This window comes from Paralichthys olivaceus, chromosome 16 (assembly GCF_024713975.1).
Source record: "Paralichthys olivaceus isolate ysfri-2021 chromosome 16, ASM2471397v2, whole genome shotgun sequence".
Classification (NCBI taxonomy): domain Eukaryota; kingdom Metazoa; phylum Chordata; class Actinopteri; order Pleuronectiformes; family Paralichthyidae; genus Paralichthys; species Paralichthys olivaceus.
Window position 1 is genome coordinate 20348022 of NC_091108.1, and position 16414 is coordinate 20364435.

General features: G+C 39.0%; 1 protein-coding gene and 1 long non-coding RNA gene across 6 annotated transcripts in view; one reads left to right on the forward strand and one right to left on the reverse strand.

Moving 5' to 3' along the window:
* Positions 1–16414, forward strand: part of map4l (microtubule associated protein 4 like) — an 89016-nt gene that overhangs the window by 14893 nt on the left and 57709 nt on the right. For all 5 annotated transcript variants that reach the window (XM_020105185.2, XM_069510893.1, XM_020105176.2 and 2 more), the window contains exon 2: positions 2317–2516. In XM_020105185.2, coding sequence (XP_019960744.2) covers positions 2317–2516 — 200 coding nt within the window. The remainder of the gene's footprint in view (positions 1–2316; positions 2517–16414) is intronic.
* Positions 159–2003, reverse strand: LOC138405194 (uncharacterized). The gene is made up of 3 exons (XR_011238877.1): positions 1836–2003; positions 923–1082; positions 159–812 (listed from the first exon to the last, which is right to left on the reverse strand). It is a non-coding gene; the product is annotated as an uncharacterized lncRNA (long non-coding RNA).

Below are 16414 nucleotides of genomic sequence, written 5' to 3' on the forward strand. Positions count from 1 at the left end.
TCCCTCAGGGATTCTCTTTCTTAGGATTTATCCTAATTTTTTCATCTGGGAAGTTAAAGATAAATATGCAATAGTCAGCCTTCGACTGAAACTACATTAAATGGCATTCCCTCAATTTAAACACAAGGGCATACAGTATAAACCATACATCTAAAAATGTGGACAAGATTGTATTATTTTACAGTACAATTGGTTTTAGCGCATTGGATGCCCAGAGGTTTATTTTGTTTCCAGAACAGTGCTGAACACAGTTGTTTCAGGGGTTTTACCATCAGAGGATATTTCAATCAGATCCAAAAATAATACTTTAGGCTTGACCCTCACTTTTCTCAGAGTAAACCCTGTCAACCCGGTGCTTTCTTTATGGTAGTAAAACTAATCTAATCCCTGAAACGAGTCATAATATGAAATGAAAAATTCCAACCAACTCTTTTGGAACGGCATATTGACTCCTATTTTCAACTACAGTTCAATAGAACTGTATTGAGCTGTTTACATGTTTGCAATATGTAAAACGTACACAAGAAGAAACAGTTATAAGGGTTGGATTGTGGGAATGGATGTGAGGGAGGAGTGGGGAGTGAAGGTAGGAAAGGAAAAACATGGTTATTATTGGAGAAGTATTAGTATGTGTGCTGTTTTTGGCTTCTCCTCTTTTTTCTCATTCAATTCTTTACCCTCACTCATCTTTGTCTCCTCTTTGACCTTTATATTTTTTTGTCTTCTCCATCTACTCTTCCTTTCTGCTATTGTTCTGCTGTTATTTTTCTGTCTTGTTTTCCTCCTACTTGTTTTGTGTGTTTGACAAGCTTCTGAAAAGAGAAACAAATATTCTCGTTCGGCATTCAAACACAAATTCTCTGTCACTGAGCAACAAGCTAGCTGTTATTCTGCAGTGAGAGGATCAGCTGAAGCATTGCACCTGCAGCTGTTGGAGGTCAGGAGGCTGATCTGCTCGTCAGGCGGACTTTCTCTCTTCCTCTAGTCCTCCTCCTTTCTCAGCCATTTTTCATTCTGCTGGTTCCTCTCGTTTTCCACCCCCAGCTTTCATCTGTCTGGCAGCTCCTGTTGCAGACTCACCTCTAGTGCATCATAAAAAGGGTTTTTATCAAACGTATCAAAAGTCTGTTAGGTTATGGAATTATTCTTTTTCTCAGTTCTCAAGAACAGATATTTGTCCCAGCCTCTGCAGGTTATTGGTTAGGTCATATATACTGTACATATAGTACAAATTAGGTTGACTAAGTGTTTGCTGTTGCAGAGATAGTAAAAAGCCAGTTTCATTCTATACAAGTTGATTCAGTCTAGACACAGTCCCCCTCTGCTCCAAGTATTTGCTTTTTAGCTTGTTGTTGCTTCACTGAGATGTTGGACTGTCGCTGTGCAGGGAAACTCCTCTATGCTCACTTTAAATCTCTTTGTTTGTTTGAACCTTCCTTTCTCATCTCACTTCTCCTGCTTCTGAGCCTACATTCACAAATGCTCTTAACTACTATTGAATAAGGATTATTTTTGTAACTTGCATACTGAAAAGAAATGAATTTCACAGAAGAGCATTGTTTTACTGAAGTGAATTAACAGACGCAAGAGAGAGTGAAACACTGGAAACAGAAACTTTATGTATAGTACGGCTGCAGCCACTCTAATATGTTTTCATTTCAAAACACATCACTGTTGCTACGTTTTTGAGCTCCTAAAACCTTTAGTTTAAAACACAGGGTTGAGATTTTAGTTTGGAGGGGCAAAAAAACTGATGTTTGCTTCCTGATTGGGTTTTATCAGTGTCAACTCAACTCAACTACCTGCGGCAAATGCTAAGCATTGTCAATACTTACAGTAACAGTTTCACTTCCGTCATTGGTTCAGGAAAAGAAATCCCTGCCCTTGATTTTCACCATTGTTGCTTCTGATTCTCAGACAATCTTCTTCCTGTTTAACACCAACACACACACACAGTGTGCGTGAATGTAATGTGGTATGTGTTTTCACGTGTGTTACTCTGGACGGAGATTATTTCTGATACGGAACTAAAACGCTCATCTTGATGTTATAACGTATTAGTATGGATGTAGTCTATGATGTCTACTTTGTTCTTGGAGGATTGTTATTATCAGACTGCACCTGCCATCTCTCTGTAAATTGTGTGAAATAGTAATCTGAATTGGGTTTGAAGAAGGTGTGAAGTGGTCAGTCTCACACCAATGACACGTACGGTGAGCCTGTGAAGTGAAGTGGAGTGGGAAAAAAGATAAACCAATAGCAATAAGCCAAGAAGAATGAATGTAATCACACCTGTTTCTCCATTTTTTTCTGCAGTACCAGGACTATGGACCTGACCCTGCGAGATGCTCTAGGTGGGGGTGGAGGTGGGGTTCCAGGCGGGGCCCCTGCCGAGGCCCTGCTGAAGAGGGACTTCATGTCCTCGCTGGAGAAAGAGAGCTACGATGACAAAGTGGCAGAGACAGTCTCCAAGAGTGACTACCGACCCTTACTGGATGGAAAGGACACCAAGAGCGGTATGTCCCCATTAGTGTCTGTTGAAGATTTAAACAGGGAGTGAGGGCTTCTTTAAGATACATTTTTGTCTGTGGAGGAACTACCCTACATGTCCTGGTGCCCCAGTACATCTCTGAGCTCATTTGCCCTCTTTCCATCCCCAGATCTCTTATATCTCAGACCAACAGCTCCTGGCTGTACCTCGGTCGAGGCTAAGGTGTGATCATGCAATTGCCTTAGCCTCCCCAAAGCTATGGAACAGTTTATCTCTTTCAATTAAGTGTTCTCACTCTGCTGAGTCTTTAAAGGCTAGACTGCTTGTTATATATGCCAAAGGCTTTGATTTGTGAACTCATCTTTAGTTTATTGGGAAGCTCTTAGTATTCTTTGATTTTCCTCTTCTTCTTTCATTCGATTGTTGTTTTATTTGCTTTTACTATACTTATTATATTGTTTTTTATCTTATCTTATTTTATTGTGCAGCAATAAATATATAGATATCACTTATCTATATTTAGTAGCTTTCCAAGCAAAGGGCTTGAAGCTGGAGCTAAAACACCCTGTTCAATCGGTGCCTGCCTCTGCCGTCCCCGGAAGTGGCATTCATTCATTATATCTCTATTCCTTTTTCCCAAACTCGGGTTTTTGATTTCTCTTTCAATCACTCTCTGTGCCACTCCTTCCTCTGCTTTGTCAGCCTGCAGTGCTTTAGCATCCTCACCATCACACACATACACTTGTCTCTCGGCCAGTGGCCCAGTCCGGTCCAGTGGGCTAAATGTTGTCTTGCTGTCAGTGTTCGACATACAACAGCCCAGAGCTGTAGCAGCCCAGAGTTTTGCATCAGCTCTAAATGACACTGGTCAACATTTGATCAACATTGGCCATGTTGGTCAAATTCTAATTCGTTAGAAGTCTGACCACATAGATAAGTAATAATCACCTCCTGTGTTAGATGCTAACAGTATTGGTCATTGTGACAAAATAATACCAACGCTTCACTACCATTAATTTCGGAGGCGGGATATTAATCAAGACGGAGTCAAATGGGCGGAGCTCTAAGAATCAACATCAGCAGGGTTATTTTTTCACACTCGAGTAAACTCCCTGCAGTTTTATTTACAATGTATATTAAGAAACCATTACGCGCACTATGTATCACAGTACATAACAAAGGGGAGGAGATGGACATGGTGTGGATATAGATCTGCCCATTTATATGGAGTAAACTAGTTCAGTGTTGTTCATTAAAAACAAAACTGTGTCATTCCCGACACTAAGATCAATTTATTGAAATCACCTTGTATCTCATGTAGATGTCGTACAGCCTCATAACTTACTGCTCTCACATGGTATGAAGGTTAGTGAAGGAGAGCGGATAGCGTCATATAGCTGGATACGATGTTGGTAGATTTGACGTATGTGACACTAAACAAAGGTGACACATCAGACTCAGTTGCATGCAAACCACCAGCTTGTCATAACCTCTCACATAGCGGCTGACATGTCAATGCACAGCTGGTATGATGATGATCACCAATAGCAGGTCACATATACTGCGGCGGTGTGTGTGTGTGTGTGTGTGTGTGTGTGTGTGTGTGTGTGTCCCTTCCTCGGCCTGACTATTTAAAACCCTGGTGACTATTTGGGCCTGTAGGCTGTGTTCCTGTTGATACTGTGGAACAGGCTGTGAGCTGACAGCAGATCTTTTACCACAGGGTTTCTCAGAGGTTTTCATATCACTTCTCCTCAGTCCAGCACACAATACACCACTGACTCACATGAGATGAGATTTTAATCAAGGGGCTAAAGATTGAGCCCCTGGAGGATCCATTTGGAGTCCAGCACTTTCCTTCTTCAACAGTATAGAGGTAATTTGATACTGATGGGTGTCGAGGGGAGGCTGCTCTATGTTGCAATGTACCATCTCTATCATCCATCAGTGTCAATGTCTCCTACATTTGTTGTTATATAGTACCTGCTCAACACAGTGGTTTTTACAGCTCTTTACATTTAAGTGAGCTGATTGTCTTGTACAGGTTGTAAAAGTAGAACTGTGTTCATGTCGGTTTTCAGTTATACAGTGATGAATTAAACATTATGTATTTGTACTGTTTCCAGATCTGGAAACAATGGCTTGTTTCCAGATCCTCATATGATCAGAAAATGAAATAAAGGATGTTACTCTTGAGTTTTGGATTGTAGTTTGTACAAAAGACACTGACCATTGGAGGAGCGTTTTGGGTTTTGGGAGAACAGAGGATGGATAGTTGATTTAGGCTATGATGCTGTTTGTCTCTAAAATGCACAGAGCTGTCACCACTGCCTCACTCATTCCAACTTGACAGAATCCCACTCAGACAGTAAGTTGCTACTTGAGGATGCGCTATTCACAGCTTTTTGTCACACAACATCAATGATTAATATGTTGGAGCAAACACACATTTTGACATGTTGCTTCTGCAGCGCAACAGTAATGGCAACAGTAATATGATGTGACTGCAGGAACCAAGTCCGACAATATAACTCTCATGTCTCTTTACCCACGGATGTGACCTATAGGAGCGCACGTGTTGCACGTGTGCTGGACTTTTGTTGCCAAGGAAACAATTAGTTGGGTTTGTGGAATGGTAATGGTCTGATTTGGTTTAGGCAAGAAATCAATTTGGTTAGTTTCATGACAAGATTGGAGTTTGGGTTAAAATAAGCATTTCCCAAATTTATGTTCTCATGTCATAAGAAATTCACACTTAAGGTTGAAGAAAGATGGCAAATAATAGGAACAATGTTTTCACCTGTGGGAAAGTCACGTGTTTTGACTTACTCCTTTGCTTGTGCCATAAATACTACGACTGCTAGAGGTCTTCTAACATGTGGGTCATAATAAGTTGCTCACACTGGTAGCTTGGTTTTTACAGAACAGTCTCACCGCAGATGAAGCATATTCTATAGTTATCTGAAATTTTGACTCATAGATTGATGATCAGCGTACATCACTACCAGTCATGAGATCTCTAGTCTGAGATGAGTGTCTCCTCATCTCTCTCTGTTTTCTTTTAGTAGCTGTCTCTTTTACTTTCTTCATTCTCTGCCTCTTCCTCTTCTGCTTGTTTCCTCATATTACTTGATTTACTAATGTGTGTTTTCCCTTTCATCTCTGTTTTTGTTGATGTGAAAGCTGTATTGTAATTTGAAGCTGCAGCAGTGAGAAAGGGTTTAAATAAACCTGACTCAAGCTAAAACCTCATCTTTCCTAAACTGCTGCAGCTGCTTTACCACCACCTTGTGGACTGGAGTTGCTTAACCCAATTTACTACCCCAAGAAAAGTTAGGATGAATATAATCAGATTTGTCTTTTGTCCACATTTGTGTGTGGCTAAATGTAAATGAATGAGTAGGAGTAACATCTGGATTTTATCTGCACCTAGAATGATGCGCTCTCATTGCTGTGTGCTCATCCTCTTCTCTCAGTAACAGTCAGCAATGGCCTTACTTTAGTTTTGAGCCTTCACCTTTAATATTTCAGATTCATTTTCTCATAAAGTCTCCTCTATTTATTTATGTGCTTACTGAGCTGTAGCAAGTGCTCTACAGATGTTTTGCTTTGTTTGTTTCCATGCAATGTTGATGACGGGCCTTATACAGCCTGACAGAAACTCCTGCAGACACCACTCAGGCCAGTTGACGATCAGGATTCTATTGAAGAAACCAAAAGTTCCTTGTGATGATGTACTGAGAGTATTCAAAGGGTAAACCCTTATACAGTTGAAACGGTTTATAGTGATCACGTTTGTCCTGGGCCAAATTCATCACTAAGTGGTAGATAACTATAAACAAACTGCGTAGTCCCAGAAACTATGGTAAAGGTAAGGTTAGTTTTTAAGATAAGGACGATATCATTTTACTATTATTGATATCACTGACAGCCTGACTCTGCTGCTCACTTTTCTCTCTTTCTGCCTCTTTCCCTCTTGCTCTGACTTGCGAACACATACACAGGTTGACAACTCTGACCCGCTACAGTTTAAACTTTGATTTTTATGAAAAGATGCTACAATACTAACACTTATTACCACATAATGATCGATACTTTTCATAAATAAGTAAAAACTGTCTTCATAGCTGCGCATTCATTCATACTTCCGCTCGTCCTGACTTCGCCCTCAGACACACAAACAGTGTGATCAGACACGTGTGTAAACTCAGACTGGGTAATAACAACAGACTTTGTAAACTTGGACAAATTATATAGATCCAGAGGAGATGATGGGGCTTGACTTGGTTGGCAGTGAGCAGCGCAAATCATAGTGACACAGAGAGGAGCAGTAAAAAACTGACAGAGCCGGTAAAAAATATTTAACGGTCCAAACGTGTAAAAAGGACCCAAAATGAACACTTTAAGCACAGTACTTCATCACTATAATTATTTGGTTCATCATAGGCAAGGCTTAGTTTATTATGTTGATTTGATGTATATAAAAGGTAGAAATAAAAGGCTTTATGTAACTTCTGTAATGAATAGCATCTTTTATCATTTCTCTTGATTCTCCTGCAGCAGCCTGCTTTACTTCTCCTGTTTTAAGAGAGTAAAGAATTGATGTGAATATTTTCACTGCAGCGATCGTTAAATGTGTGAATGTCCCAGAATTTACTCATTCTAAATTGTCATTTTTGTGATTAAAATATGCAATTTATGTAAAATTTGACCATTTCACCATTCTAAACTTCCTTTGTTCAGGTTTTTTGGAGCCGGATTGAAATCTAACCCACTGTGAGTTCCTGTAGCAGCACAATAGAGGAGGAGTTGCACTGCAGTCTGCTGCTGTGTTTGCTGAGGCATGATAACACATCTCCGCAGTGTGTGCGCATACAGTACGTGTACGTGAGACACAGGGGAGAAATGTGGGCGTGTGTGTGTGCATGTGACCTCCACATAGAAATCTGCAGTAGCACTTGTATGTGTGTATCTGAGGCTCAGTTTGACTGACAGGAGTTATAGTTTATCACAGAGAGACACAGAGAGGCACTGAGGCAAAATTGTAAAGCACAGGTACATCCCTTCACCATGACACACACCAACTCCAACCAGCTATTAACTAGCTGCCTTTATCTACAGGCCATTAGCTGAAAGAGAAATCAGATATTGAGTAATTCATTTTACATAGCTCCACCACCCCACCTCCATGCATCACACTGATATAGATTTGTGTAAATTATTCAGTAGCACAGCTCAAAATAGTGACACAAAGAGGGAGTGTTCCTGCCTTGAGTAAACAGCAAACAGCCTTGATTTAGCCCCGGTTTAAGAGCTAAAAGCGTAAATGGCTTTTTTAGCTTTTAATGTGTGACTTGTAGCATTGTTGCACAATGTGATGGCTGGAGCTTAAGAAGGAAACAACTTATATTTGATGTTGTTCTCACCAACAGAAAAGCTTGGATGTGGGAACATTGAAGAATCATTACAACAATGAGAAGCTGGAGTAAAAACACAAGCAGCCAGACACTGAGACAGGATGCAAACCGATTTCAGTCACATTTGATCTGAAAGTGAATCTCATCCGATCCAAATCATTTTTAATCTCTTATTGAATCTTTTTAGGGTGTTGTGTGGGGAACTTAATACACAACAACAACAGCAACAACAACAATTAAAATTGCATTGAGAATTTGAATTCAATTGTTTTAAAAACACCTAACAATACAACACATATATTATATATATAATATTTAAATTGTAAAACCAAGGTTAAAATCAGGTTAAGATGCAAAGACACCTAACAATACAATACAATACAAACCAAAGATTCATATCTGATTAATTAAGGATAGATGTTATGGATGATGTGTTTTGAGTTGTCATTTGAACAGACCAATAACATACAGAATCTCCAGTTTCCATTTCACTTAGTACATGAACCACCTGGCAGACTGTTGGGCTTTCATCACTTATTCTGTCAAAGCTCTGAAAATTCGATCTGGGTTAGTTTTGTTCCACTGTTGCTGCAATGAAAACATTTGTCCTCCTGATGGGGTTGTGTAAAAACCCAACACAGTAAAATAATGTTCATTCTACTTTACTACTTTAGCCCATATCATCTGAAGAAGCTGCAGATTTTTATGTATGTACTTAAAGTTACCAGAGGGTGACATTTTCATTGCACTGCTACAGAATAGGATGTAACACAGGGCGAGGCGGCACACTCTTCCTTCTCCATTTATCAAAAATAACAAGTGCTTATTTGATTACCCCTTCGATGGAAGTACATTACATTTACTGTAGTGAAAAGTCCGCACTGTCTCTGGAACAGTGAGTCAGCGAATGCTGGAGTGCGTCACCATTATTTTTTAATGTGCAGACGCCTGTCGTGTCACAGGACAAAAAGAAAACCTATAAAGGAAGCAAAGCTGATATGACTGTTTTTAACCTGATAACATTTCTGTTGATCAGTGTTGGGCTGATGGACGATTCCATCGACACGTTGTTCAGCCAACATTGAATCGATCCAAACCGAGCGTGCTGCCATTGTCTAAGTTTACAAAGTTTCTTCCCAGTCTGAGTTTACACGTGTCCGCTGAGTGCGTGTGTCGGTGTGTGTGAGAGAGAGAGGAAGAGAGCGAGCAGAGTCAGGAAGGGTTGAATGAATGTGCAGATATGAAGAAAGATTTTACTCATTTAAGAAAAGTATGGATGGTGATCAGTGTTGATATTGTTGAGTCACGTTTAAACTGTAGTGGGTCAGAGACATCAGCTGGGTCTGTGTGTGTGTGTGAGTGTGTCTGCAAGTAAAATAGGAAACTTTGTTAAACCGACTCCCCCACGATGGCGTCTTCCATTGCGGTGTTAAGTTGATATTGCCCACCCTATTGGCCGTATTGTTCAACCTGAGTCAGACCTGTTGCTGATTCTCCTCTCAGCCCTCTTGACAATGTGGAACCACTTAGCTGAAGGACTCTTTAATACGCACTAGAGGTAAAAGTATAACCCTTAAGGGGCTTGTGTTGGTTAGCAGAGAAAAGCAGTTCTCCCAGAGGTAGCAGTACTTTCCAGTCTGCCAGTCACAGGATTTGCATCATGTTCTCAGCGGCCGTGGGACTGCAGCAGTATTACACAGCGTCTGCAGCTTATTGTGATGTAAAGGATTTTAAGTATTCACCATATGATAGCACACATCTTTTTCTCCCACTTTATTTCATTCATTTATGTTTTATTCCTCTCCTGTGTATATATCCCACCAAACATCACCTTAAAGGGACAGTTCACCCAAAACTAAATATTAACTCATTATCCACTCACCCCTATGTTGGTGGAGGGGTGAGTATGTGTCCACAAAACACTTCTGGAGTTTCAGGGGTAAACAGCATTGCAGCCAACAATTAATGTCAATGATGACCGATTTCTTCAAATGTAAAAAGAAATCAGAAAAAAATATAAAATGTCGCTGATCTTGTTTCGTGAGTATTGTGAGAATTCGTGATAACTGCTGTTACTGGATCACAGCAGACATTTAGGCTAAAAACATGGTGTAAATGAAGCTGTTTCGAGTCAAATGTTTTTTGGGTGAACTATCCCTTTAACAATGATAAATTCAGCTCATGTACACCACCCCCTTTGTCTCTCAGTCCCTGTTCTCCTGTCAAATATGATCGATAGAACACCAAAGTTGTATTAATTGGTCACTGAAAAAAGCATGAAATGTACTTCCTGTTTAGGTGTTGCTTTACAAACCACTGCTCTCTAAAAAAAAGATGAGAAAATAAACAGTAATTGTGATCATTCTTTCTAAAAACTTGGCAGGACCCAGTCTCCAAGTATGAGGCTGAGGTAGACACCGGGTAAGAAAATCTGAAAGTATGACAGACTTTTTTCTGGTTCTGCACGGGTCCACTTTTAAAAGTCTCACCTGTAAACCCCCCCGGACCGTTTAACACACGTCACCCATGATTAAACACACATGCTACATACACAGTCACTCACACAATCTGAGTTATGGCCTCATTGTCCTAACACTGGTGGTAGAGTTTTTAACTAGGTTTAGAATCAATGAATTGTCAATGTGCAGCTGTCGATGTCTTTGCTCCGTGACGACCTGCCTAGCTTGAGGCTATTAAAGGCTAATACTTTTTGGGACTTTGTACAAGCAGCAAAGTTGCTGATAACCACTGGTTATTTTTTCTTGATGTGATGCATTTTGATGTGGTGGCTAGTTGCTGGTTCGTTTTGGGAGTGACACTTATTTGAGCAGAAGTGAAAGAAGGTTTCAGAGGCTTTCACAATGAAATAAATCCTTGTGGCTGACAATAGGCTTCATATAAGCTGATTTAGATGTTAAAAATACTACACAATCTAAAAAACCTGCTTCACATCTTACCGCATTAAGTTTGTTTTTACCCGTACCCATGAGTTTTAGATTAATATATTTATACCCATTACACAACTTTTCTGCAGTGTAACCCAGTTACCTGCAGGAACCTGATCCAGTGCAGAACTCTGGGTCTAAATTTTGTTGACTGGAAGAAAAATTTAGAATATCGCAGCATTTTTTATTTTTTTAATAGAAACACAATCTATAGTTTTTTTTTTAGTACCAACAGTACCTCAGCTAATACACAACAACATTAAACGGTTCATATGTCAGTGAAGTGCAGTGTTCACATTCAACATTTGATTAAAAATAATTTGTATTAGGTTCTTTGTGACTACAGCTCAGAGCTTTCAGTACCTGTCTCTCATCGTGTGTTCCTCTCCTCTCTTCATTTTGTCCCTCTGCCTTTCTCATCCCTCTCTTACTTCTCTGCCCTCACCCCTCTGCTCTTTCTGCATTAAGGGCTTGTCTTTCTCGAGAGTAGGTGACAGCTGGGATGCTGCGGTTTGACACTAACCTCCACTGTCCTTGATATGAAGAGCGAGAGCAAGAAAGACTTGAGCGTTGTTGACAACGTGCAGTCGGCACGCAAATATCAGCTGCATGAATTTCAGGGCACAGAGCAGAAGAGGATGATGGAGTATATTTGTACTATATTTTTGTGGAATATATTCAGGATTTGGAGAGTCTTGCTTAACTCAGACAGGATTTATTTAACCAACCTCTCCAACGTTAACCTGTTAACAGTCACAGTACTCAGACAAATAGATCAACACTGTTCCCAAGTAAATAAATATAATACAAAAGAAGGTCAAAATGAGAAACACTTTCCTCTTCCTCACCCTTTGTCAATATGGTTAAAAATGACAAACAGATCAAATGCCTCGCTGTAAAATAAGGTTGTCTTTCACATCATGTTTTACTTTGTCAGTTAACACCAAACAAAAACTAGTGCAACGTTTCAAGTCAGCTTTTCATGTGGTGTCTCTTGAGGAGGCATAATTAGCCCTTAATTATTCTTAATGTATAAAAATGACGCGGAGGCAGTGTGTTTGTGTCCTTTATTTTGTTTGGGATGATTCGTCTCACTAACTGGTGAGTAGAAACACAATATCCTTAATGAGGAAACCACGAGAACATTAGCAACTTAAGTAGTTCAATGCCATTATGATTACATCTGCATAACCTACCGACTACACCGATATTTGTATTAAAATAGGTCAATTAGTAAGTAGTTTCACTTTGGGTTATGACAAATGGCAGTAACAAACATAGTGAGGATGGAAATAGAAATGATATAGATAGAATATATTGAATCTTAATGATAAAAGTAGAACATTTAGTTTGAAGTGAATAAAGCAGTTTGATACTGACCTTGTTGTCCAACTGTAAGTGGCCTATGAACATGTTTACATACAGTGGCAGCAGATGGACTGCAAACATCTGGAACTGCTGTGAGCCAAAGTGCAACTAGATTCAGTCCTGAATGGTTCACTCCACCATCACGCACTTCAGAAAGCCCCAGACCCCTCCAGAGGCTCCTCACAGCCGGCTGCCTGCCCTCTGACCTTTGTGGAGAAATTAGACCGTCCTCCTCTAAATAAACAAACCACAGACGTCATCTTTGGAAACAGCAGATTAAGACACGTAGTCAGGATTTAATGTCAGATGATTTCCTGTGGTGTTATAATGAAGCAAACAAGGATGTTTGCTGTTTGGATGGAGGTAATGGTGGCTGGATGGACTTTCACACAGGAAACTGTTGTTTGTTTTCATTGTAAAATCAATGTTTTTTTTTACTTTGCAATGCATTAACCACACTAATAAAAGCTATTAGATTTTCTTTTTTTTTCTCTTTGAGGTTACTACCATGATGACAAAGGTCCATCATGGCCTATTATTTAAGTTAGAGTTCTTGTTGGAAGAAATGTGTAAGACAGACTATATCAGCTCCTTTAAAGGTGCACTCCAATTACTAAAAAAAAATTCAATAATGCTCTTCCATACAGTTAGACAAAAAGTCATTTCATTAGAGCCACTCAACTTGGTAAATTCCCATTTTTTAAAACTCTGCGCCTCAATTTTGTAACACAGGCTTTCTGTTTGAAAATTATTGTTTTGATACCCAAGCTGGGAAACCTCCAGACTACCTTACCCTGTATTTGGCATTTTGCCCCAAGGTATTTTTTTTTTTGTTTAATCTTCATAAAAAGGGTTCCTGTACAATTTTTAAATCCTCAGTAATTTCCTAAAGGAGCTGGGCACCGCGATTTTTAGCGAGCTTTACTCAAACATTAGTGCATTTGTTGGGGACTGTAATTATCTGCAGATTAATACACATTAGATGCTCTAGTGCATTTTCACAGCAGCAGGAAGTTGTATGTGGGCTTGATTCTAATACAGTGCCCATGTTCTGTAACAGTGCAGTGCAACCAACTGACTGTTCAGTGAGTTCAGGTATGACATCTCCTGTCAGAGCACATGCTTTATTATCAATCATGGTGTCACAAGCAGAACAAGTACACTTGGTGATGCACTTACTTTTTATCTGTATATGGTAATATATATATATATATATATATATATATATATATATATATATATAACCCAATAACCCAGAATAAAAGAACTGCAGCAGATTCTTGAAGTCGTGCTGTTTTTAACTTGTTGGTTGTGTAGTTGGTCGTGTTTTGCTTCTTCAAATCTGGTTTTCGTTGTGTATTTGTCCGTAACTCAGGGTTTCTTAGAAGAGATTATCAATCTTAACCGGACCTTCCTGGTTATATAAAGATTTAATTAAAAATTATTAACCAAACTACATTCTGTGCTGAAAACCTTTTAAAATATTCTTGATTCATCCATCCGAACTGATCATCCTCTGGAAAGCACATATTTATAAATCCATTTCCTCTCCTATTTAGCTGAACATGATTTAAAAAGGAGGAGCTGAAAAGGGAAGGTCAGCTTTGCATCTTACCAAACAACGCACTGAAATATGCAGAGTAATGATGCACAAGTACAACCAGTCGGTATCTGGCTCAGGATGAGGCCATCACACTGTATTTCTTCAAACTGTGCAGTAGAAGATTCTTTTAAATGTATTTTGATTTTTTTTTTTACTTGTGCAAAGTCTTAAAGAGCCTCCAGCGCAGTCATGCAAAAATGTTATAAAAGTTTAAAAAAAAAATGTGTCTGACCTCGAGACTTGATACTGGCTGCTCTCCTCAGAGCACTGTCTAGGTTCTGACTGCAGGCATGCATACACTCACAGTGTGTGTGTGAGTGTGAGTGTGTGTGTGTGTGTGTGTGTGTGTGTGTGTGTGTGTGTGTGTGTGTGTGTGTGTGTGTGTGTGTGTGTGTGTGTGTGTGTGTGTGCGTGTCTGAGAGACAAAATAAGAGAAGAAAAAGGTAAAAGGATGAGAACAAACTTATTACATGGAATTCACCTCATGCTCCACATGTGTATTATATATTCATTCATTGTCATTGGGGTTCTACAGAGGGGTCCAAAATAAGGTGACTAAGATAATGTCTAGCACCTTCATGCATGGATGTATGTCTCACAACAAAGCTGTCTGTTCTATTCTGTTCTAGAAAAGACCAACTGTCTTTACGAGAGCTGTTTGCATACTGACCTGTTCTGTAATACACAGGCACCATCAGATTATTGGCTATGACTCATCGTTTAGCAAGAGCCTTGAGAGCCACACATTGTTTGAACAACACACATCAGACCAGTGTTGAATTCAATTTCATAATTCATATTTGTTTTTCAATGAAGGAGAGAACATATTTAACATCATGTAAGTCCTGAAAACATGTTTAATATAATAATGAATAATTATTTATATTGAAGTGAAAACTGGGACAATGTGGTAGTTACTGTTAAAAACAGATATTTGTTGGGATTCCAGACACCCAGCTTGAAACTAAGTCAATAATCTATGAAGTGTATGAAGGGCAACACAACACAGTCCCCAGACTGAAGGCACACTGCCCCCAACCCCCCCACAACTACTACAAAGCGCTGGTCCCCTATTCGTTAAATATTTATTAATATTGAATGTATTGCAGACAGACAGACAGACATATTTGGAATTAGTAGGTAGATGTCCTTCAGACAACAGTGTAAACATTCATTTGTGTATCATGTGTAACACAACACATTTACACAAATATGGTCCAACTGAAACTTTTTAAGCTTTTCAGATACTGAAACATGCTGAATGCAAACTTAAAAGCATCAAAACAAAGAATGCAAAGTAGTACTGTAAAGCAGTGGCAGCTGAAGCGTAATCAACGAGGAGGAAAGTACACAGAGAGAGAAAAGAACCCTGTGGCGTTTGGCTCAATATGACTCTGCAGTTAATGCATCTGCTCTTTGTTTGTGTGCACTTGTGTATTTGTTTGTGTGTTTTCAGTTGAACCTTTATAGACCCCAAAATGGACGCATCCATAAATAAACACTTGCCATCACAAACACACACAAACACTAGATCCAGCTTCACATTTAATGCACACGTTTTTAACATTTCATGATATCCACCATTACACTGATATTGTCCAAAAATAGGTTGTTTATATTTACACCGAATTGATAGAAAACAGTTTTTCAGCTGAAGTCAAGACTACTGTATCTCTTTAAAACATATTTTAAAAATAGAAAAGGAATTGTGTTGCATGTGTATATATTTCATTTAATAATATGAGATATACCTCTGTACAAATTCAACCACACTTTCATTGTGGGCCACACTGTCTCTCTCCCCCTGGAGTTTCAGCACCATGGACAGATCCATCACATTGCACTTTATCAAAGTGTTTTTCATAGATGTTATTTCCAATACTGTCTGGATCTGTGTCTGGCACAATGTCAATCCTGTAAATACTTTACTTTATATACAACTTGAGGTTTTTCTGTTTCTATTTTATGCTACTAAATATTTGAGTCTTACTACGTACATTTAAAGAAAATATAGTACTTACTGCTCCAATACATTTATTTCAAAGCTTTGATTGTTCGCTATATATGAAGATTTATAGTTAACATGCTTACATGTGTATTTAATGCACCGTAGAAAGACCCTTCATACATGATATGAAGCAGCTTCACCATAACCAACTGCAAAAACAATGCAGGAAATTATTTAATTTAAAAATCGTGACTTAAAGTCCAGTCACAGCCTATTTCCAGAACTTTCAATCACATCTCAAGCCTTCAACAGTGGGTAGATTTTGCTATTGACATGTAACTGCAATATTTCTATATTACTAAAGTGTCATTAAACACATTCTTGTATATAAGATAAAAAGAAATGTAATGATTAATCCAGTGACTAGACAGTTTAGCTGCGTATCGTTGACATATAGATGTTTGTTTGCCCTTCTATATTATTGATATCAAACTGTGAAGACAGCAACAGCTGAGCCTCAACGTAAGTCTTTGGAGCTAGGATTATTTATAACCATCATATCTTTTTAGTAAGAACCATGGAAATATCACGTTGAAATCCTCAAATGGTGGAAAGAGGAACCTGGGCCTACATAGAAGAATG